This window comes from Eulemur rufifrons, chromosome 10, assembly GCF_041146395.1.
Source record: "Eulemur rufifrons isolate Redbay chromosome 10, OSU_ERuf_1, whole genome shotgun sequence".
NCBI classification, from domain to species: Eukaryota; Metazoa; Chordata; class Mammalia; order Primates; family Lemuridae; genus Eulemur; species Eulemur rufifrons.
The window spans coordinates 22429144-22454674 of NC_090992.1; the positions used below are offsets into that span (position 1 = coordinate 22429144).

Consider the following 25531-nt stretch of genomic DNA (forward strand, 5'->3'; position numbering starts at 1 on the left):
AAGTTCATGATTAATGTCAATCAAGAATGCACTCTCGTATCAAAATAAAAGAAACCCCCATCTTGTCTAGAACACTCGATGTGATCATTTTTATGCAACCATTTCTGAAAAAATTCTTAGCTAATCACTGTTTTCTAAAAGCCATTATTCTGGAACATACATTTTTAATTATCTGATGTAAATATTTAGAAGTGGGATCACTGAGTAATATGTTAGGTATATGTATAACCTTATAAGAAATTGTCAAAATTATTCTCCAGAGTAGCTGTACCACATTTTTTATTCTCACTAGCAATGTGTGAGAGTTCTAGTTGCTTCACATCCTCCCCAACATTTGGTCTTGCCAGTATGGTTTTTATTTTGCCCATTTGAATAGGCATGTAGTGATATCATATTATGATTTTAATTTGCATTTACATAATGGACAATGGCTAATGATGCTGAACCTCTTTGTATGTGCTTATTTGACACCCCGGTAACTTAGATGAATCTCAAAGGCATTGTGGTAAATGAATTGTACAAGAGTAATTATATTATATTCTTGGAAAAAAATCTTCAGTGATGAATAACAGACCATTTGCTGCAAAGAGTTAAGGAATCTTTTTTTTTTTTGAGGAGATAGAACTGTTAAGTATTCTGATTTGGGTGGTACTTATGGTACTTACAAGAATTTACATATAGGTTAAAATTCACACAACTCTACACTAAAAAAGTCAGTTTTGGGGTACAATAATTTAAAACTATTAGTCTATAAACTAAATCACTGAATTTTTCAAAACATCCTATGACCTGAGATTCTTATGAAATTTCTTGATACTAAAGTATGAGGTAATTGAACTTAAAAATTTAAAAATCTTGTGGGGAGAAAGAAAATTTTACTAATAAAATGGCACTGTGGTTTCTTGTTAATTTGATGTACAATTTTGGAATCTCTTTTTGACTTTTGGATCAGATATTACCTTCCATGGTTCTTTTGTATACAGATTAAATTTCAATAACAAATCTTGTGGATAAGAAATAAGTGTATTTTGGTTAATGCTCTCTATGAGAATCATTAATTGTTTAAAATTTTAAACAATTAATGAATGCCTAAATCATATTAATTAATTTGAAATTTAGCAGCAGTCTTTGCCATTTATTCAATGCAAAGTATTTAACTCTATAAAAATAAATCTGTTTAAACACATTGGTTAAATAAAGTACAATAATTTCCTAACGATGCCATAAAATAATTATGTTTCAAGTCATTGACCTAACAGGAGAGTCAATCACTGGTTCCTGGTCTTGCTAAGATTTTTGAGTAGAATGGAGAGCAGCACTGTGTATATCTCCAGAGAAGCTACAAGTCAACACTTTAGTTGGTAGCCGAGCAACTGAAAATTGATAGGTAAACTGCAACCCTCACCATTCCCCAAATCATATGGGTACACTTCTTTCCTTAAGAATGTAACTGATGGTATTAGCATAGGAAGTGTTTTTCCTGATCCAAACTCCTTATGGGGAATGCAATTCAAATTCTTTACTATGGCTGCAAAGCCATGCATTAAGAAATAGCTTCCTTCCTCCCAAATCCTGTCTCCTGACTTTCATCCTTGTTCACTGTCCTCCAGCCATTTGGGCCTTCTTTTAGTTCCTAAATGAGACCAAGCTCTTATTCCTTTCAAGTTCTTGCATTTGCTGGTACCTATGATGCGGATGGTCTCCCTTCAAGTTTCCATAGCAGGAATTCGTACCCTTTATTCATAAATGGCCTTTCCTGACCATCCTATGCAAAGTGAAATTTCCTGATTTTTTCATCACACCGCACTTTTTATTTCCTCACTATTTCCTCAACACTACCACAATTTGAAGTTTATTTATGTATTTATTTGTTTGTTTACTACCTTTCCCAGGACTTCAAGGTCTGTGCAGATAATCATTGTTTTATGCTCAGTGCCGAGTATTATATTAGGAACTCAATAAACATTTATTGAAGGCAGGAGGCAGGCAGGAAGGAGTTTGTCCATCTTGTATTTATTTCCATTCCACATTTAACACAGCACTTCAGAGCTCAACAAGAGTCAAATGATATCCCATCTTAGCCTATTTCAAGGCGAAAATGAACAGACTTATATGGATTTACAGTTTCAAAAATAGTTGAGTATAAAATATGCATCTAGCTACAGAGCTAGATGCACATTTCCTTAAACCAGAGGCAATGAGACAAATCAATACATAGGTATGATATTGTCTATAAGTAAATTTATAAAAGTAGGATTATACTTTTTAAAAACATAAAATATTATATATAATATAATTATATTATAAACATTAAAATATTTAGGAAATGTTTTCATGCTAGAATATCAGTTCTACAAGAGCAAGGACAATATTTGCCCTTTCAATGCTGTGTCTTCAGCACCTAGCATGATGCTGGGAACACAATGTGTAGGAATTAAACAAAATACGATTAACAAAATAAACAGAAATTCAGGAAGGTACATTTGGGGTCACCTGCACCTGAATCAGATTGTGCCCCATTGTTAGGCAGGGGACAAATCTGCAGGTGGCAGATAAAGGCAAGGAGGGCAGGGCGGTTCCTACCGGTGGAGAAGTGGTGCGGGGAGGACAGCAGGAAAACGCAGCTAGCAACTGCAAAGAGCAGGAACCTGAGGTTTTGAGGCATACACACCTGTATGTGGAGCTGCAACTTTGCTGTAAGAACACCTGTCAATCATGTATATCAATCATCCGGTAACATCCCACACCTCCTGTAAGCCCGCCCCCAGCCAGGCCAATAAAACGAAACCACCTGGGAGTCCTTATGTCTTTCTCCACTCATGGAGACTGATCAGTTCCTCTCTGGAACATACTCTTGCTTTGTATAGCTCCCTTCTTTTCTGCAATGAAAACTGTGTGGAATTGCTTCCTGTCTGTGGTCACTCTGTCACACCAGCCCTACTTGTGAATTTTCCAAGCAAGGAGCCGAAGAACCAGGACAACAATCGGTCAAGAGGCCAGACGTGACAACCTCTATCTCAGTTCTTCTGTTTTACGTGCATTTGCATTTTTCTGATATATTTTATTGAAACTCAAGTGAGATATTGCAAAAAAGTTGAAAATGTTTCTTTTTCCCTTTTTTAAAAGAATAAAAATTTCACAAAAAATGAATGAAAAAATGAGTGCAATTTTTATTATTTAATTAAGCAAATAATTATTGAACATCTATTAGGGGCAAGGCACGTCTGTAAAAGCGGGGTTATACTGGTGCCATCCCTGCCTTCCTGCATGGTTCCTGGCTTCTAGGGATGGAAAATGAAAAGTAAAACTGACAAACCAATAAACAACATTAAAACTTTCTCATTACTTACTAAAGGCTGCAGTAAGTATTAAGAAAAGCAGAAGATAAGGGGGATTGGGAGTGGAGGGGAGTTTGCGATGTCACATTAAGTGATCAGTGTAGCCCTTGTTGAGAAGGTGAAGTTTGAACAAAGACTTGAAGAAAGTGAGTGACCTCTGAGTATCTGGAAGAAACACACTGCATGGAAAACAGAATATTCAGTAAGATTTTCCCTATTATGATCATGACTGATGCCCCAAGTCTGAGAAAAATAGATGAGAAATATCCTCTCATTTAATATAAATGTGGTAGACTGCTAGGAAGACACAGAATTTGCTAGAGAAGGTCAAAAACCAGCTCTGGGGCCCTTCTCCTTCTCGTATCCTGCAGCTGTGTAATGAAAGTTTAAGGATTCAATGAGAGAGGAGCTCTTGTGGAAGAGGTTTATTGGCCTAAGAGTAGAAAGAGCTATGCGATTTTATCTCCTCCTCCCACCATGGGAGGTTGCTCCACTATCATCTCAAGGCAAGTGAACAGGAATTTGAGAAATCCACTCATCGATGTCTACTATGAAAAAAGACTAACAGGTAGATTCTTATGTCTACCCCAAACAGGAAAACTTTCATACCTGCTTCTTAGCGTTCTCTGAACAGAGGGTGGATAGAGAATTCTTAGGGCAATTTGCGCCGTATTCTCTACGGTGTGAACTGTCCAATGACTGCTGAAGAATTCTAAAGGTCAATAGGCTGGTTTGAACTACCCCGACCGTGAATCTGAGTGAGAAAGACTTTCGCTTTCAGAATCTGAAAGCACTTTTGCTGAGGTTTTTGTTTTCCCACGAACAAAGTGGATGCCAGAAAAATAGTTGTGCTGGAACACTCTTTAAAAGGCTACCTATTTGGCAAGACAATTTTAGCAGAACCAGAGTGGCTGTATCTCTGGAGTGGGGTTTAGGGAGCGTCTTAACAATACTGGCCATCTTAGAGCATAACCCATGTCCGAATAATGCAGCGCTGGAAGCCCCCAGAAGGGGAAAAGAGGAAGGATTGTCATCCAATCCCACCATGAAAAATGATTCAGCACTTAAACATCTATCACCAGACAGTAAAAACTAAGATCTTTATGTTCCTTTAACTCACCTCCCTCACGCCACCTCAATCTTGAAAAAGCCAAAAGCAGCATAATAAGAACGTGTGGGAGAGCCTAAAAAGTGAAGAAATAGCATCAGGCTGCAGAAATCTTTGGTAGGGCCCGATTAGAGAACAGAAAAAGATTTAAACGGAATGAGAGATCCAAGGATTAATTTAGATGAGACTTTAGTATCTGAAAATGAGATGATTCTAAAGCCTAAAGTGAATGGAAAAGCTATGAGATTTACCTGAGTTCTTGATTAAGTGTGGGGAAGAGAGATGCAACAGATGAGATTTAAACGGAAACAGAGTTTCTGGATCACACCCTTCTAAATCCACCCTGTTTAATAAATTAGTTATAGGGACATTCAGGCAGATTAAGTATCATCTTAAAATAGAAAGCATAAAATCAAAGATTTTTAAATTAATTAATGTGGGGAGCGGTCTAGGCCTCCTAGTGTATCCGCCCAGGACATGCATAGTCAGGCCCTCCACCTATCCCTGTGGGACACGCTTGTGGGACACACCTATCCGGGGCCATAAAAGCAGCTTGCATTTCCTGTTCGAGGTCTCTCGCCATGTAACTGTTGTAGATGCCTCATTAAACTACTGCTGGAAGAACTCCAACTGGTCGTGTCGTACTTGCTGGCAACTGCGGCGCGACAAATTAATGCTAATATCTAAACATGGATATAATTCAGTTATTATACACATTCCACATTTTTAGAGGAGGACAGTACATATTGCAGTACACCATATCAATTAAATTGTCTTATAGATATAAAACAAATGTTGACCGTAGAGTTAGGGAAATTTCCTAAAATAATTCAGTTTATAAAAACAGCTTAGGTACAGAATAAACTAAATTTATCTAAATTTTTATGATTTCCAAAAATATGGGTTTATGAAGGTTGTGAAGTTGTGAATAATTATCTAAATTATTTAAATAATAGAAGTAATTATTTAAGCAATTTGTTGTGGAATTGAACCAAGAATAATCAATTTCAAATAAAACTTATTATCCAGAATATACAAAGAATTTCTACAAATCAATAACATAAAAGACAATCAGCCCAACTTTAAAAATGAGCAAATACATTTTGAACAGATGTATAACAAAATAAGTTACACAAATGGCGGAACAAGCATATGAAAAGGAGCTCAACATCACTAGTTATTGGGATCATGCAGATCTAAGCTACAAAGAAATAATATTTTGCACTCTCTAAAATGGCTAACATAAAAAAGACTGGCCACACCATCTGTTGATTCAGACAGAAAGTAACTGAAACTCTCATACACTGCAAATAAGACTGTAAAATGGAAAACAGTTTGGTAGTTTCTTATATACTGAAACATACATCTACCCTACAACCAGCATTCCATGCCTAAATATTTACCCAAGAGTAATGAAGATGTGTCCGCAAAAAGACTTGTATAAGGATTCACATAGCAGCATGAATCATAACAGCTAGTAACTGGAAACAACCAAATATCCATCAACAGGCAATTGCAAAAATAAATTTTGATATATTTATACATTAGTGTACAACACATTATCAAGTGTACAAATTTGAAAAAACCAAGAGGTGAGTTTTTTGAAAATTATAAAAAATGATTAAAAAATAAAGAATTCAGAATTCCTTCAGCAGAGTGAAATGAAGACGATTTGCTTAAATGATAATTTTTTTACCTAGAATCATCTAAATGTCATTACTTACTAAAATTATCTCTTCAAATTTTCCCTACCAAGAAGTACTAGGGAAAATCACTTTCCTGTTAAGAAAGGGAAAATATCTGAGTGTAGCATCAAATTTAAAGTCGATTTGTTTGCTCTTTCATTTTGGAACAATTTAGCAGGAATATGTATTTACTTAATCTCTTTTTTATGTGAAGCAAGTTGCAGATGTATATATATGTGCGTGAGTATATGACACCTTCCTTGTAGAATGATTATTTGAAAGGAACTAAAAGCACACTTGCTTATTCTAATGGAATAATTTGAAGGAGGGTATTAGAAGAAAATAGGTTTAAAAAGCAGTTGATAATTTAACATCTATTCTTTTACCAAAACATTGTAATTTATCAATATTAAAAAAATACTTAGGCACAAAAATGTCTTTCTGTGTGTATTTTTATAGGCCACACACAGTGTATTTTGCACTTAATACTAAAATGTTCCCCCCAAAAATTCACTGTATTTCTTCATTCTATTGTATCCTAGTCTTCATGTCTTAATACTTCTGAAATTAATTGTAAGCTTACAACTGATATGTATATTTAAGTTGGTCATGTTTTTCCCCTGTAAAGAGGAATAGAATAAATATAAAAATTAAAAATTTGACTGTATTTGACTACTGATATTGGATTATCAAAGACTCAGAGAAAATGTATCAGTAGAAAGTGATGGTAGGAAAATGAATCCATTTTCAGATTGTAACTTGAATACCTTATCTTATGTGTACCTAGATTATTGGGGAGGAACTTGGTGGAGCAAAAACTCATCAACTGGCTATTGAGTCTATGTTAAGATAATGCTATAGACCACAGCATCGCTTTATTTAATTGTCCTTAATGTAATTATTTGTCTATAACATAGATTTAAAAAAAAAAAAGGTAAAGTAATCTTCAAAACATTTAAAAAAATTTACACCATTTTTCTTCTTTAAAAAATTACCATTTATTTTCAAGTGAAACCCTCTGCAATTGGTGGCAACAAATCCAACAGAATATTGTGGCCTGGAAAAGAATGTTAGAATATTAATACTAACCAATCAGATGACTCTGGATGAGTTTTAGCTAGTTTGTGGAGCTCAGTTTCTCTGTCCTATGTTTTCACTATGCTAGAAATCTGTTATATCCTCTCATGGCGCCATTTGACTTTCCTGGGTAGCATTTTCCTGAGTTAAAATTTAATAATTATTTGTACATTTCTTGATCATTGTCTGTTGCTCATGAAACTGCAAACTCCATGATGGCAGACATCGTGTCTTCTGGTGACCCCTAATTACACACCCAGTTCCTGGCTTGAAAACTATTTCTGTAATGAATTAATTAAGCCATGATACATTTATTTCTACTTTTTATATCTAGAGTTGCTTTCCTCAATTACTTCTTTCAAATGTGTTTTCAAAAGCAATTTATAAAAAGGACTGACAACCAACAAAATGAACACAAAAAAGCATCATTTATTTCTTCTTAACAAGATTATGTTGACATGTTATATTCAGTTTGTTTTGGCCATTTTATTTAAACATACCTAAGTAAATTACAGAACTCAGTGTATATTTATCTCACTACATAACTTTGGCTCTACAACACAATTCGGTTTGTGGCAGGATTTCAATTATTATAAAGGATCTTTGCTTTAAAAACATCCCTTGTTTTCCCCACTATTATCTTATTTGATATTCATATAGTTTTCTTTATGAATGGGTGGAGAGTGTAGTATCAGGGCTATATATTTAGCGCTTACATGGTATTTTATCTATGCAGAGTTACACAATGATTTTTATAATAATATAGAATTATTACCATGTTTTGTGCTCTTATAATACTACAGGGATTAATATGATTTGGAGTTAAATTTTATTTTTACCCTAAGCCACTAATGTGTAACTTAAAAGGAGCTTTTTATTTCCTTGTAAAGAATATTTATTCTCTAGTATATGGAACAAATGAATAGGAAATAACCGCCCCCCCCCCCCAGGAGGGCAAAGTGGAGAGGCCTTTCACATCTCAAAACAATCCAAGTACTTTCTTACATTTAGAAAGAAAAAGAACCACTATACTTGTGTAGTGTGGTGTGTTGCAATAGGAATGCAAGGAGGAGGTATTAACCCTGCCCTTTGGCTGATATTGAAGGACCCTTGGACAAGTCCCTTAATTTCTCTGTATCTCATTTTCTACAGTTGTTGAAAGAAGAAAATATTATCTTCCTCATCTAACTCATGAGTCTATTGAGAGAATAAGAATGTGGATGAAAATATTTTTGTAAAAATTTAAACCCCCCATCAATTTCTAAAAATTATAACTTCTTGTTCCTCTAGATATTAAAATGTAAGTGCTTTGATATTACTATTATATAGCAAAATTAATTAAGCAGATGCTTGCATGATTGAGGGGATTAAAAACAGGTCATCTTTAAATATCTTTATATTAAAAATGTACATATCAATATATTAATTTGTAATATCATTTATATTTTAATATTGAGTATAATTGCCTCAATTTTGTGTTTCACTTTCATAAGGATTTTTGTAAGACAACTGAAGGACAATATTGCATAAGTTATCCTGTAAATTTACTCAATAGAAGGTAAGATCTCTTTTTTAAAAATGAGATGACATGGCATAAGTAAGTTTCTGGACAATGAACTAATTGCAGATTAAACTATGCTTTACTTACATAAACACAACCATTGAGAAAATATATTTTCTAAAGATAATTTTGGTTAAGACCTAATGTCATTTAGTATGCTCTTAAATTCAAAAACAACTGAATAGCAGACTATTGCTAAGCATTTCTGTCTAGAGCTTTCCATCAAAACAATGGAAACTGAGTACCTTAAACCATGCCCCTATATAAATTAAACATTTTGATTTATTTGATGGGCTAAATGGATCTAAGGTATCTGTTCTAAGGTATCTAGCATCTGAAGATAGAATCAGAGAATCATAAAGATTAAAGCTGATAAATATCCTATAGATAATCTAGTCCAGCTACTACAGTTATAAGAAGAGTATTGATGCACTGAAACTGATCACAAAAACACAGAAGATAATAGTTACATATCTAAAACATAACTGGTTATTATAATTTATACATATGTTAGTACATTTATCATTATATGTAGTTTACTTATTGTTATACCTATGTATCTCTATCCACATATATACTTATCATTATAGTATGCTACTTCTAATTATCTGTTGCTTTTAAGCAAGTCATTTAATCTGTCTGTAATCCTGGTTTTCTAATCTGTCAAATGTGCTTGACAATAACTACTTTGCAGAGTCACAGTGAAGATTGTGTATCTGTATGTGTGTTTATGTAAATTGGATTCAGTGTATGTGGATACATGATACAAGTAGGACATGAAATTGATATTAGATTGTGACTATTTGTTTCTGACTTGGAAGATGTCACATAGATCTCTTATAACCTAGTAGCAGAAAAATGTAGGCTTCTCTTTATGTCTATCTGAATAAAGTAACACGTCTGGAACATCCATCTCAATTGAAATCCTGAATCTTTAAGCACTTAAATTGTGCTGACACCCATTGTTGTCAAACAATGCCCCAAATACTCGAATTATAACTTTTAATCAATCTTCTGTAATCAATCAATTTGGCAGAAGTCCTTTGGAGAACGACAAGTATGTATCATTCTGGTAAAGCCTACTTTACTTAAACTCAGAAAATCTGTCTTAGAATGGCCGGGGAATTGGAGCAGAGAGGCAGCCAGAACCCTCGTAACATAATATTTACAACAAAGATAAGATCTCTAAAGGGAGTCTTAACTTGCTTCCAATTTGAGTGGAAATTCTTGGCATGAAACAAATTTTAAAAATGTATTTATACAACAGAGACCTCTATCATTAAAATATTCCATAAATCAATTATTTTGAGATGATTGGCTATTCTAAAATGAGTTTAAGGTATCAGAGAGACATGTTTATAACTAATTATTTAAATTAAAAGCCAATTTTTAAGCTCCTGCCTAGAATCTGGGTGTTTTGTTTAGATAGTGGTGGGCAACTGGATTCTGGGAAATACTGAGTGATAAGTATTTCTTTTCTTTCTTTCTTACTTTCTTTTTTTTTTTTTTTCTAGGTAGATGTTTGTTTGTCTCAGGGCAGACTATTTGAAATGCCATGTCTACAGCGAAAGCAATTAAATATGCTGAGGAAATGATTATTTTTTCTAGATAAAACCAGGTGGAGCATATAGAATGTTAGGGAAAAATAAGCTTGGCTATAGAGATGAATTCTGTAAATAAATACACTCATATTGAAGAATCACAATATTTCCTCTACATGCATGGTCATAGCCCATTAAAGTTAAAAGCTATGTAAAATTTAACTATGGGATAAAAACACTTTAGCACCTCATAAGAAAAATCACCTAAAACTCTTCCTTTCAGGTAACAGCTACAATTGAAAATATTTATAAGCCTTTAACTCAATTTTCTTTTTAAAAACTCAGGACTAGCACTTCAAAGTTAGGTTTTAGACTGATCATTAAAAATTCAATCCAATTCATTTCTGCTCAATCTTTCTTCAAAAATAATTCTTCATCACTTGAAGTAGATTATAAAATCTCATTTTATCCTAATATAATGAAAACATTTTTCTTGCTTTATTTATTCCTACTTACTCAAATAATTTTTCCATTATATCCTAATTGTTTTCTTCCTAATAAGGTATTTTTTTACTCTGAGATGAAATAAAGTTCCTTGAAAGAGTTTATAAAATTATAAGATTTGTTTTAAAACTTAAATGTATATGAAGTATATACAGTTTGTGAATATAATTATATTTGTGAATATAGTTACATATTCATGTATGTATGTTTGATTTTTTGCAGCCAATGTCCTCATATGTAATGTGGGTTTATTAAGATGCTTTATATTATTTCTTATACTTTATGATTTGTAAGATACACCCAATGGTTTATATGTAAACAAAATTCTGGATGTTAAATTGATTCATTGATCTGAACTTAATAATAAAGCAGTAATAATAAAACCACTTTTAAATATTAGCTATAGTGATGAATAAACTTTTGGAAGTCAACAAAGTATAGACTTTTTTTCTTCAACTAGGCTACTTGTTGAAAATACTCCTGTTGAATATACCTGGTCTCCACCCCAGACATAAGGATTCAGAATCATCCAGTATATGGTTTAGGAAATTTCCATTTCAGTAAGTTGCCTAGGTGATATTTATGATAACATTGTAAATAAGATAGGTGAAAGTTTAGAAAATTTTGAGTTTCAGAAATTAACTGTTTCACTTATAAGAAGAGACATTAGCTATTAATATTCTCAAATTAATGCTTTATTTTCCTTTTTGCTTTACTTTTGTATAGACACAAACTAATGCATTTAGTAATTTAATGAGAGGAAAAACTTACTCTTTAGAGAGTTATATAAATAAAAAGTCAATTACATGGTTTTTTTTTTATTTCTCTTTAACTTTCTAGGTAGTTCTACTGCTACTGTTTACCCCAAAAGACTATTTTATATTGGCTTCTAGGGTCCCAATTTTTTCCCAGTTATTTATTGTCCTTCCTCAGGATCAGCTTCAGAGATTAAAGCTCCTATTTACCTCCATTATTATTCAACCATTCAAATAGCTTTTTTTTTTATGGGATTGCAGCAAACTGAAACTCTCTGATCACATTCTCTGCACCAAACTGCAATGATTCCATTCTTTGTCACTACTGAGAAAATGTAAAAAATCACCCTATTGGAGAGTTTTCATGACAGATAGCTCCCATTATTTAGAGCTCTATAAAAAGCTCATCTAGAATATTCTGGTAAGAATTGAAAATTAAAATGTATCATCAAATTTCACTTTTTATATCACATTGAAATTGAAAAGGTGGATCTGTTGCAACAAGACCTCTTAAATACTATACTATAATGGACAATAATAAAATTAAACATGTTTTGGTTAAAATAGGACCATTGCAGATAAAATAAATAAGAATATCCTCATCTATTTAGTTAGGCAATTGTTTACTAAGAAGGATGTGAGTTGAAAAGAAAGACATATTCCCCTATGTCTTGTCCAGATTTTAATCCACAGGTTTCATAAATGGTAGACATATGGGAAAGGTATTTTCTATTAATAAGCAACTATCATCTCTCTAACTTCTGAAACAAATTAATAGCTACACACATCAAATATAAAAATTTGTGTTCAAATTTTGAATAGGAAAAGTATTTTTCCAGAATTCCACTAAAGCGTATTGCATATAAAATTCTTTTCAGTAAAAGACCCTCCTCTTCTGAGAAAGCTACTCAATCTTATACTCTTAGTGAAAATATATTCTGTTTTTGAAGTAAATGAGGGAGAAGGTATAAAAAGTGCTGGAAGTGTAAGAGGACCCTCTCTGCTTAGAAACACCAAAATGAGGTTTTCACTCCTTTTTTCCTGGGTCTCTTTTAGCAGAAATCTACATGTTCCAATACCTACCCCAGAAAAGAGAGGTCTAGAAAAGAAATTCCTTAGGGCAGTGTCTTGATTTCTTTTATAGCAAGTTTATTTGTTTTTTCTTTTTCTTTTTTTGGGGGGGCGGTGATGGGAGATTTAGAATAATTTTCAAAGAGCTTTCTTTCAAAATGAAAGTATAGAAGAATGCAAGTAGTGTAAATAGTGGACCTCTAACCTGCCTTTGGCCCTGGCTGGAAAGCTTGGAATGGGGAGACATTTAGGTAGATAGATGAATAGTGAACTAAGCTACATGAAGGGATGGATATATTCCCCTAATATTCTTAGTGCAAGGAAGTTCAAGACAATTTAAATGCAAACATTTTGGAGCACACACATGCTCAGTGTTTTCAGGAGTCCAATCTTCCCCTTCCCCTCTTTTCTATTCAGTGCAGAAGGCTCTAGAAAATTAATGCATACCTCACCATTTTGGTATCACATTCACCTGGTTCAGCATATTTTTGACACTGCAGCAAGGCCAACTCTTTCCCAAACATATAGTCCCCCATGCATGCATTTAACTACATTCTCCACCCCGTGCCCAATAGGCCCCCTCCCATCTCAAGGAAAGGGGAGTGATAATCAGAGAAGGGTCCCTGGGTTTTATTAGTGCTCCTTGGCTTCATCGGCCTTCTGTCTGACTGTACTGATTGATATCCTGTGTAGATTTAGAGATGTCCTATCAAGTGAAACAAGCCTTGTTTCCATTTGGCCCTAACCGAGATTGCTGTCCCTGGTGCTGAACCATGATGCCCATCGAGGGAGTCTGGCTGCCGGGTCAACGAAGGCTGGACAGAAACCCTGGAGGTCTGACCTTAAGAATGCCCAGGTGCAGGAGCAAGCCATGCTTCAGTGTACAAGAACAGGGCAGCCCGCCCCCTCCCCAACTCCTCCCTCATGCATATCTCTCGGGGGGGCTCCAGGACCCCATTTGCAATTTCCTCCTCCAGACCCCCACCCAAAACGCCTTCAACATGGCCTCAAATGCCGGCGTGTATCAGCACAGCCCACCTCAACAGACATCAGATTGCAGTATTGTCAAAATGCTACTCCTCAGTACAAAGTCTTTACGAGGCTAGCTTTTCCACTCTAAAACAAAACAAAAAAATAAAATCTAATAAATTAATAAATAAACGAAAGTGACCTTCCTCTTTCCTCCCTCCCGTTCCTGCCCCATATATTCACTCCACCCCCCCCCCCACCACCACCACACACACTAAATTATAAAACCCCAAATCCTAGGAGAGTGTTTGAAATCTGGGTGGTCTCCTGAGTTCCACACCCCCACCCCTTCCCCCACCTCTTCAGAACAAAACGCCGAAAAAAGCACATCTTACCCGGGGTAGAGCGATAGCAGGAGCAGGATCCACACCGTCATTTTCTGTGAAAAAACAGGAGTCGAGTAGACTGAGCTTCCTGTGCTCCATATATTTGGCGAACTCATCGCTTTTTTCTTTTTTTTTTTTTTTTTTTCCTCTCCTCTCTCCTGCCTCTTGCCTTTTCGTTACTGAAGAATCCCTCCCCTTTGTATTATTATTATGCTTATGATCTGCCGGTGGCTCCCCCCACCTGCCTCTCGTAGATCCCGTCACTGGGGAGACGGATTGCTCCCAGCTTAGGGAATTAATATTCAAGGGGCAGAAATAAGATCAGCACCAACGCCTGCAGATATCATCAAGCGTCAGCTCAGGAGCGGCTTCCAAGTCTGGGGGAGTCATATAATTGAGGCAGGGGGAGGGCACAGGAAAGACTCCCGCCGAGAGACAAATAAGGGAGACAGAAAGGCGAGCACACTCATATACATACTCATGCCCTCACACTCACTCGTACTCCCCCAAGTCCTGCATTTCAGGCTTGTTTATTTGTTTGCTTTCTTTTGATTTTTTTTTTTTTTAGAAGGGGCAGGGCCCTGTGTGTGTGTGTGTGTGTGTGTGTGTGTGTTTGAAAGAAATAGAAAAAAAAAATCACTAGAGACTCTGCGTGATTAACTACCACGCAGATTAACTAGGAGGTCAAAGTGGAAGCGATGCGCGCTGCTGCAGCACGAATTAACACATGCGTGGTGTCTTTCCAGCGCTTTTTTAACCCTTCACTGCGCACACAAGTATGGGAGGACTGGCGTTGATGGGGACAACAGATGCTTTAGCAAGCCCAGAGACTGTATCACCCAGTGACAGAAGGTTTGTGGTAGTCATATCTGCCAAGCATCCTTGTTTTAAAATCCTGCGGTCTTAGAAATCATGATTATTCTGTTAGATGTGGGAGAGCAGACAGTGGGGGAGGAGTGGCTGTTTTCTCTGCAAGCCACTCTGGAGGAAGACAGATTTTGGTGGATTCAACTTGAATGAAGGGAGAAAACACTGACAGAATGAAAAGACATGGAGAAAATCTATGTTCCCCAGCATTCATTCCTCCCTTGTTTGTTCTCCAGCCCCAGGGAAAAGCTAAAGACACAGACTATTTGAAGGTGGAGGAATGTAATTGCACAGGGATAGATGGAGTAAAGAAAACAGACCAAAAAAATAGGAGGCTGCTTTTTGTAGGGGGTGTGGGCAAAGGTCCAGAGGTCATTTAACAAAACAAAGAGATTTCTGTTTGTTATGTGGAGATTGGCTTTTGTTGTTGATCTTCTGGTTCTTAGGAACAATCCTGAAAGTTTCTGCCCTCGGGGAGTGGTATTAGCATGTTTCCTTCTTGCCTAGAATGTTACCTTGGATACTGATATATGGAAGGTGCCCCTCTATGCCAAAGTACTTCATCCACCACAAAGAAAACCCCATTCACTCATCAGGGGGAAGAAAGTGGAGGAGGGTTTCATGGCCCCTGTAGAATCAAGATAGCACAATGAAGATATGCACGAAGAGGAAAATTGGATCCCTTTATGGAAAGTAACAGGGTGTCCTCTCAAAACAAGTATGTTTTCTTCAAGAAAAAAGTCTTCTAGGAATGGAACCTGAGGGAGGAGTCCAGGAGACATAGGAATAGAACATGAGAAAATCTGGTCCACAGCTTCCATCACTAACTCTAAAATATACCCAAGGAAAGCAGAAAGAATTACCAGTGGCTGCTGCCAATGATGTAGGCTGAGGAGATGCATTCCCACAATGAAGCAGAAAAGGCCTGACAGACACACCTGGAAACCTGCATGGCTGTAGAACTCTGCCTTAGGCAGAGATATTGTCAAGGCGTTTGGACAAAATCCAATAAAACAGCAGGGAGATTCACATGTAGTTTTGACTTTTGGAACAATGTGATTAAAGGGAGGTAGAGCAGACATAAATCCCCTTTCTTTGTCACTCTCTGTTACACAGTGAGGACTTTTGCCCCATCTTGTAATCATAATTTTTCTTTTAACAAGCATAGGTTGTTTATTACTATATAAACAACGAAGTGATCCAATCATATTTTCTGTAGGCTTAAGTGTATATATGACACTTATATGTATATTACTTATATATGTGTATGTATACATATATATATATATATATATATATGTAGTTTTTTTTTTTTTTTTTAATTAGATGCTTACAAAAACCAAGCAAGTGAAATAAATGGAAGAAACTGACTGGTTATGAATCAGTAACCTGGTGGAGCCCATGCCCATGGAGCACCCATACTCCACCTGAGTGGAGTTGCCACTGCTCAATTCTGTGTCCTAGTTTTTAAAACACACAAAACAGGCCAAATCAAAAAACAGTTATGTAAGCCACAGGTTGGAAATTTGTATAGGGTATTAAAATATCTATATGGGACAATTCTTTCTTTTACCATATAGGACATTTCTAATTTTTCAAGTGGGTTTATTTAGTGACAAGAATAATGAGGCTGTGAGAATGAATGTTGTCACAGTCACGAAGTAGGGATTCATGTACTGATTTCCTTATCAGACTTATAATGATCCCTGTAAATTAGAATCCACTTTAATAATGAAATATTTCCCTACATATTAAGAGAAACCATAGAGGAAATTTTATTACTTATAGTATCTGTGTACAATTTCAATTGTGCCATTCAAGGATAAATGCCTTAGTATGCCTGTGGATCTTTCTCATCTGGGGATTGCTCTTGAAAAAAGTATTTTCATATATTTTGTAAGCTTTTGCAACAAATGTTATATTCACTGGTATTTATAAGAGAACTCTTCCAGTAATTTTTTGTTATCACATTTTAGCTATATTCTTGCCCATTTTTAAGATTATATTTATAGTAAATATAAATAATTTTTATATTATAAAACATTTATAATAATGTTTTTAATAAACATATTTTCATTCTAAATGTGTAAATGTATATAGTGTAGAGAAGAAAATGTAATACATTTTTTCTCACTCTTGACAAGGTTTATATCTGAGATCCCTATAAAAAAGACAGATTAACAAGAAAAAAAAATACACATCCATTTAATATAAGTTTTATGTGGCATAGGAGCCTTCAGAATTGATGACCCAAAGAAACAGGAAAAACAGTGTATAATTTATGTTAAGTCTGATAAAGAGGTGGATTGTTGTGAAGAAACATGATGGACAAAAATAGGTGTGATCTAATGGTAATAAACTGGTAGGAACTCAGCAAGTTCTGTTATTCAGATTCTTCTTTATGTCTCTGTGTCTTCAGAGATAAGGACATTTCTTTTTTCCAGATATAAGGAGGGAATGAGTGCCTTATGGTCTATTTTCAGGAGAAGGTTAACTAGGTTTTATTGCCCACTTCGGGAGGACAGGGGCAAAGGGAATTTTTTTTTTTTTTTTTGTAGTTTTTGTGACCTGATTCAGGAAAGAAAGAGTGCAGAAGAAAGTCAGAGTGACCTTCCTGCTTCTGTGGTTTTTCTCAATTTCTTTCACCTTAAAATACTCAGTATGCCAAGGTGCCATATTGTGGTGTACTGTGTCCTGAATCATATAAAATTTTGGAATAGTAAAAAAAAGAAAGCTATCACTCACATCCTCTCATTCTAACAAGCCATTGTCAATATATTGGAAAATTGTTTTGGAAGTTAATTTTCTCTGAATAAAGTTTTATTTTTTCTTGTAATTTGGCATTGTGTTATTATTATTACTACTGTTATTATTATATTAATAGTTACTATACCCAGAAGTGAATTATTAGGTTAAAAGTTGAACAAATTTGGTTGTTGATACAAAATCTCTTATTACTTCGAAATTTAAAGTATATTATTTATAATCTAGTTCTGGTAATAACAAAGCAGGCTGACTACTCTGTAGATAATAAGTATAACTGGTGGGCAAAATATTAAGTAAACAGCTATGTGGAGTAATAGGAAGCTACCAAAAGTAGGCAGAAAGTATGAGGATTTGGCCCTTAAAAGCCAAAAGTGAATTGGATGAGATATAGTATTATGTGGCTTTTCCCTTGAAGGCACTAAAAAGGTGACAAACTTTTTCCTATTTGCCTGGAACTTTTCCTGATTTTAGCAGGAAAAGTCCCACATCCCGGGAAACTCCTTGGTACCGGAGGTGCAGGATGGCTAGAATCAGCAAAAGGGAGCAGTCTCAATGGCTTGAGGTTTAAAAGGAGACTCTGGGGCTGCCAGTGCATCTCTGATGAGGGTGAAATCAAAGAAGAAAAATAACAACAGAAAGATAAAATTTTACAGCTGTATGTAAACTTCCCTTAAATGGTGATTTTCATATGGGAATGGGGAATAGACAAGAAGAAGCCCAGATAAAGCAAAAATCAAAAGACTGAAAAAGTTTAACCATTATTTCAGCTGCTACTCACTGCAGGAGAAACAAACAGTTTGGAGTTTGAACCTTGCCAAGTTAGAGGAGTTTTGTAAACACCTCAGACATAACTTCAAAACTCTAGAAGGACCATACTTTTTTCCTGTTCTAGGACTACGGAATCACTCTAAGCCTAAGAACAAAACTGAGACTGACCAACCTGAAACAATATAAAGCTAATTCTCCACAAGATTAAAGGAAATTGTCAGTAATTTAACTCCTTTAAAACAAAAATCAACACTCTTCAGAGGAATATAACAAATCAAAATATCATTAATGTGTTATATAAAATGTCTGCTACATGGTAAAAAAGATCATAACACATACAGAGTACAATATATTAATAATAAGATATTTTCTAAGTGCAGTCAATAGAAACAGACAAAACCTGAGATGACCCAGATACTGCAATTAGCAGATAAGGATATTCAATCAACCATTATACAGTAGTTTAAGGACTTAAAGAAAAATATGGTAAGGATGTTTATATAGTCAAATAAGTTTACAGTAGTGAATCCCAGCATTGAAATGGGAACTATTAATAAAAAGAAAGCAAAATGGAAATTGTGGAACTGAAATTTACAGTGCCTAAATGGAAAAGTCACCGCATAGGCTTTAATAGCAGATTTCTAATTACAGAATAGCAGTAGAAGAAATGATCAGTAAACTTGAACGCAGATCAATAAAAATTATCCAATACAAAAAGCACAGAAATATATTGAAAACAGAAATACTGTATGGGGGAAGGGCACAGGTCTAGCCCAAGGAGGCAAGGGCATTACTTGTAACCAAAATGCTTATACCCCCATAATATCCTGAAATACAAAAAAAGAAAACAAAAGAAACACTGTCTAACTGTGAGAAAATATCATACATCATAATAAAGTTGTGTAGAGAGAGAAGAAAGAGAGAATTAAACAGAAACACATTTAAAGAAATAATGGCCAAAATTATCCTGAAAATTGATGGAAAATATTAGCACATATATTTAAGAAGCTCAGTGGATCCAAAACAGAGTAAACACAATGACAAAGCAGGCTGACTACCTATGAACTTTTTAGTCACATCTCAGAAAACTAAAGATATAATGAAAATTTTGATTGTATCCAGAATAAAATGAAACATTGTTGCTAGAGAGTCCCATAACAAAGTTATGGTTGACTTAGCCAAACAATTCAGGGCAGGATATAGTGGATGATGGCTTCTTTTCTTTTCTTTTCTATTTTTTTTTTTTTTTTTTTTTTTGAGATGGAGTCTTACTATGTCACCCAGGTTGGAGTGCAGTGGCTATTCACAGGCACAGTCATCATGTACTGCAGCCTGGAACTCCTGGGCTCAAGCAATCCTCCCACCTCAGCCTCCTGAGTAGTTAGGACTATAGGCATGTGCCACCATGTCTGGCTTCTTGGATGACAACATCTTTAAAGTCCTGAAATAAAATGTATATATAGAATTCTGTATCCAGTAAATAAACCCTTCAAAAATAAAAGCAAAATAAAGGCATTTTCGAGTACATGAAAGCTGAGAGAATTTGTCACCAGTAGAGATGAACTAAAAATAATGTTAAATTCTTCAGGCTGTAAGTGAGACCAGATGGAAACCCAGATCTATGAGAAGTGAGGTGCACTGAAAATGGTTAATATGTGAGAAAAAATAAAAGATAATACATTCTATCTTGATTTCTTTAAAAAACACCTGACTCAATGCAAAAACTACAAGAGTACATTTTGGAGTTTAAAACATATAAATATATCTCAACAGTAGCACAAAGTATTGTCAAAGGAAGAAGTTATAACAAATTTAAAGATCTCAATAGACTTTATTGCAATTGTAGAATCAAGTAATGTTTCATTCCATAATATAGAATAAGTGTTCCAATGATCTAAGCAGAAGAATTTGATTTTACAGACAAAATGGTAGCAAAGAAGAAAGAACATATTAATACTTTCAAAGTTCCTTTTCTTATAAGGCAGGGGCAGGAAGATAGAATAATAGAAAAATAATTGATTAGTTAAAATCAGGCTACTTCAGGCTACCTTTTTTGTGTAAGGATTAAAGCAGAGGGAACTTCATTAGCATGCTAATTGAAGATTAGAACTGGCCTGTTTGGGGACATTGGTCTGGGCAATTTATTGAGTAATACACCAAAAGTACATGCAACCAAAGCAAAATTGGACAAATGGGATCACATCCATCTAAAAATCTTCTGCACAGCAAAGGAGACAATCAACAAAGGGAAGGGGTTACCCCTCAGAGAGGGAGAAAATATTTACAAGCTACCCATCTGCCAAGGGATTAGTAACTAGAATATATAAGGAGCTCAATAAAATTAAAAAAATCAAATAATTCAATTTAAAAAATGGGCAAAAGATCTGAGTAGACATTTTTCAAAATAAGATATACAAGTGGCCAAGAGGTATATGAAAAAATGCTCAACATCATTAGTCATCAGAGAAATGCAAATCAAACTACAATGAGATATCATCTCACCCCAGTTAAAATGGCTTTTATCAAAAAGGCAATAATGAATGTTGGCTAGGATGTTTAGAAAGGGGAACCCTAGAACACTGTTGGTGGGAATGTAGATTAGTGTGGCCACTATGAATAACAGTATGGAGGTTTCTCAAAAAACTAAAAATAGAACTACCAGATGACCCAGCAATCCCACTGCTAGGTATATATCCAAAAGAAAGGAAATCAGTATACTGAAAAGATATCTTCACTCCCATGTTTATTGTAGCACTATTCACAACAGCCAAGATTCAGAATCACCATAAGTGTTAATCAAGGGATGAATGGATAAAGAAATTGTAGTATATATACACAATGGAATATTATATAGCCATAAAAAGAATGGAATCCTGTCATTTGCAACAACATGGATGGAACTGGAGAACATTATATTAAGCAAAAGAAGCCAAGCACAGAAAGCCAAATATTGCATGTTCTCACTCACATGTGGGAGCTAAATATTAAAAACAATTTATCTCATGGAGACAGAGCGTAGAATGTGATTACCAGAGGCTATGAAGGGTGACAGGGAGTGGGGGATAAAGTGGGAACGGTTAATGGGTACAAAAGTATACAGTTAGATAGAATGAACAATACTTGATAGCATAAGGAAGTGACTATAGTCAATAAGTTATGGTATACTTAAAAATGACTAAAAGAGTGGAATTGGAATGTTCCTCACATAAAGAAATGATAAATGCTTGAAGTGATGGATACCCCAATTACCCTGATTTGATTAATATACATTGTATGACTGTATCAAAATATCACATGTACTCTAAAAAGATACACACTTACTATATACCCATAATAATTAAAAATAAAAAATTTAAATAAAAAAATGACCTGTTGGGAAAATCATTGTTAGTTCTCTTATTTCTCTGAAAGTCAAAGAGCAACTTAGTTTAGGTTTGGTGACATGGATGTTTAGCATGAGTGACTCTATTTTGATTTTTATTCTGGTCTACTGGGGCCTTGTGCATGAGCTTACTCCAAAACAATAGCCTCCTATAATTTTTATTTAACATTATTTTGGAGTTGGAGATAAATCAAATTATATTGTCATAAGTTTCTTGCATATCTCATGAAGCAGTTTAATAGTAACTGTAAATAGACTTTGGTAAGTTAAAGATGAAAATGGCAATTCTTAAAGTGACAAAATCATTAGATAAGTTAAAATGTAAAAGATCCTAAAAAATATTTAGTAAATGCAAAAGAAGGCTGAAAATACAGAGCAGAGGGGAAAAACAACAGGACAAACAGAATCCAAATAGCAAAATTGTGACTGAAAGTAGACATGAAGACAAGGAATATTATGAGAGATAAAGAGTATAGTTTATAAGGATAAAAGGATTAACTCATCAGGAATATATAAAAATTATGACATTGTATTCCTGGTAATAAAGCTTCAAAGTAAATATAGCAAAAGTTGACAGAACAGTAGAAATAAACAAATCCCACAATCATACTTGGAGATGTTAACAAATGTCCTCTGATTTGGTATGTATGGAACTCTACACCCAATAATTGTTGAACAAACTACAAAATGTGCCTTCCTTTCAACTCTCATAAAATAAGCCTCAATAAATTTCAACATTTTGAAAGCTTGCCACAACAGAATTCAATCACAAATCAATAATATAAAATAGGTAAAAAGAGTTCTAAAAATTTTGAAAATTGAACAACATGTTTCTAAATAATACATGTGTCAAATAGAAACCACAAGAACAGCTGGAGATGCTTCAAAGCAAGTGAGGATGAAAGTACGACACATCAAAATGTGTGTTGTGGAGCCAAAAGAGAACTTAGAGGAAAACACATAGCTGTAAATACAGAGAAAAGAAGAAAGTTTAAAATCAATAATCTAAGTTTCCAGCTTTAGAAGCTGGAAGAAAGAATCAATTAAACCATAAGTAAGTATAATAGAAAAAGGAAAAAATAAAGGCAAGAGAAGAAATTAACAAAATAGAAAAGCTATAGAGAAAATTAGCCAACAAAAGTCATTTTTATTTGAAAAGCTAAATAAAACTAACCATAGCCAAACTAATCAGAATTAAAGACAGAAAAACAAAGAAACAAACAAACCAAATTATCAATGTCAAGAATTAATGAGGCTACATCACTACAAATCTTACAGGTATTAAAGGGATAAAAATGGATTATTATGAACCTATTCTAATCTATTTAACAGCTCAGATTAACTGAACAATTCTTGAGAAAACAAAGGTTAAAACTAATGGAAGAAATAGAACATCTAAATATCCTTATATCTATTACAGAAATTAATACATATCCAATGATACTTTTTCTGAGACAACTCTATTCCCAGAATGCTGTTCTGTTGAATTCTATCAATCATTTAAAGGGCAAATAAAACCTATCATACAGAAACTTTTGCAAAAAAAGAGGATGAAACACTTCAAAGTTCATTTTTAAAGGTCAGAAGTTTTCAATTCCAAATCTGACAAATGCAAGAAAAATAAATTACAGACTAAGATATCTCATAAATAGAGACGTAAAATTTATTCATAAAATATTATCATATTTGACTAAAGAATACATGAAAATTGACAGTATATACTTATAAAATGAGGTTGAATATAAATTTGGTTTAATATGAAAAAATCATTCAATGTTTTTCACCATGTTAAAAGAATAAACATATAAAATCATCTCAATAGATAAAAATAATCATCTAATCTCAAAAAACTAAAAATAGAAATACCACTTGATCCAGCAATCCCACTACTAGGCATCTACCCTAAGGAAAAAAGTCATTTTATAATAAAGACATCTACACTCGAATATTTAGGGCAGCACAATTCATTATTGCAAAGATGTGGAAATAACCCAAGTGCCCATCAATACATGAGTGGATTAATAAAATGTGGTATATGTATACCATGGAGCATTATTTAACCATAAAAAACAATGGTGAAGCTACCACCTCTTATATTATCCTGGGTGGAGCCTTAGCCCATTCTTTGAAGTGAAGTATCACAAGAATGTTTCAATAAAGGTAAAGCATTTCAATGTGGCAAAGATTAACTCTTTAAAACAATAATGCTGGAACAAATGGATAAATTATTTTAAAAAATAACTTTTGCCTCATCTCACATTACATATGTAAATGCTAAAACTATGAATTTTTAGAAGGAAATATAGGAGAATATCTTTATAACCCTTGGGATAAGCAAAAATTTCTTAGAGAAGACATAAAAGGTATTAAACATAAAATAATGCATTAGTAAATTGGACTTCATAAAAATTAAAAACTACAGTTTATCAAAAGACTTCACTTAAGAAAATGAAAAGGCAAGTCATATAAAGGCAGAAAATATTCACAATGAATATATCTCACTTATATCCAGAATACATACAGAAATTCTAGTTCTCAAAAACAAAAATACAAACAACCCAATTAAATATGTTCAAAATACTTGAATAGACATTTAATGAAAGAAATTATACATGTATCTAATAAGTACCTGAAAATGTTCACCATCACCAATCAGTAAGGAAATGCAAATTGAAACCACAATCATACCTTTTCATACTCACTAGAATAGTCAAAATTAGCAAAACTGACAATATCAATTTTTTGAGGATATAGAGTAACTAAAACTCAAACAAAATTCTGGTGAAAATGTAAAATGGTACAGCTACTTGCAAAATATTTTGGCAGCTTCTCACAATGTTAAACATTCATTAACCATATGACTAAATAATTCTACTTGTATTTATCAAAAAAACCCTCAAAAATATGGATCCCCAAAAAGTCCTGTACAAGAATTCCATAGAGTTATTCAAATAGGAAATGGTCCAAACGTCATCAACAGGAGAATGGATAATCACATTGCAGTATACTCATGCAATGAAAAACCACTCAGCAATAATCTTATGAAAAACGTATTCTGAAAAGTACCAGCCATTCTCAACATTTACTCAGTATGGAACATGATGTGAGAACTTGATCAATTCTGTGAATTATCTTGTGATGATTCTAAGATGGTCTAGGCAGTCATGACACAGTAAAGCAGACTTTTTCCAGGCTAATGTCTTTCATTGCTAATGATATGCCTCCCAGGGACTTTATTTTAGATTTTTGAGTCACAGAAGTGTCTGTGGGACTGTCTGTCTGGAATCATAGTATGAATTGTTTTCCAACTTGCTTCAGAATCTCCTCAGGTATCGCCAAAAGAGGATTTTAAGCTGCAAGGAAAAATAAAGGATAAGCAGAAATGACAGTAAATGATAATAGTGATAATTTGTGGCCTTCTTGGAAGGTACTTAATTTCTTTTCTTTTTGTTCAGTTGAAAAGTGAATCATTTCTTTTTTTATTGATGTATAACATTTGTATACATATACACATGAGGCATATGTGATATTTTGATACATGCATACAATGTATATGAAGAAGTCAGGGTATTTAGGATATCTATCACCTTGAATATTTATCCTTTCTTTGTGTTTGGAACATTTCAAAACTCTTCTTCTAGCTGTTTTGAAACATACAGTAAATGTTTGTTGACTATAGTAACCCTATTGTGCTGTTGAACACTGGAACTTATTCATCCTTTCTTGCTATGATTTTGTGTCCCTTAACCAATT

At 34.1% G+C, this 25531-nt stretch overlaps 1 protein-coding gene across 12 annotated transcripts in view; it reads right to left on the reverse strand.

Annotated features, from left to right (window-relative positions):
• The window catches only part of GABRG2 (gamma-aminobutyric acid type A receptor subunit gamma2), a 93238-nt gene extending 78547 nt beyond the window's left edge, over positions 1–14691 (reverse strand). For 5 of the 12 annotated variants that reach the window (XM_069484243.1, XM_069484252.1, XM_069484251.1 and 2 more), the window contains exon 1: positions 14005–14691. In XM_069484243.1, coding sequence (XP_069340344.1) covers positions 14005–14111 — 107 coding nt within the window. In that variant the 5' untranslated portion in view covers positions 14112–14691. Of the gene's footprint in view, positions 1–7102; positions 7113–14004 lie in introns of all 12 variants that reach the window. The other 7 variants (XM_069484248.1, XM_069484246.1, XM_069484250.1 and 4 more) reach the window with 6 other exon arrangements.
• Positions 14692–25531: the final 10840 nt, after the last annotated feature.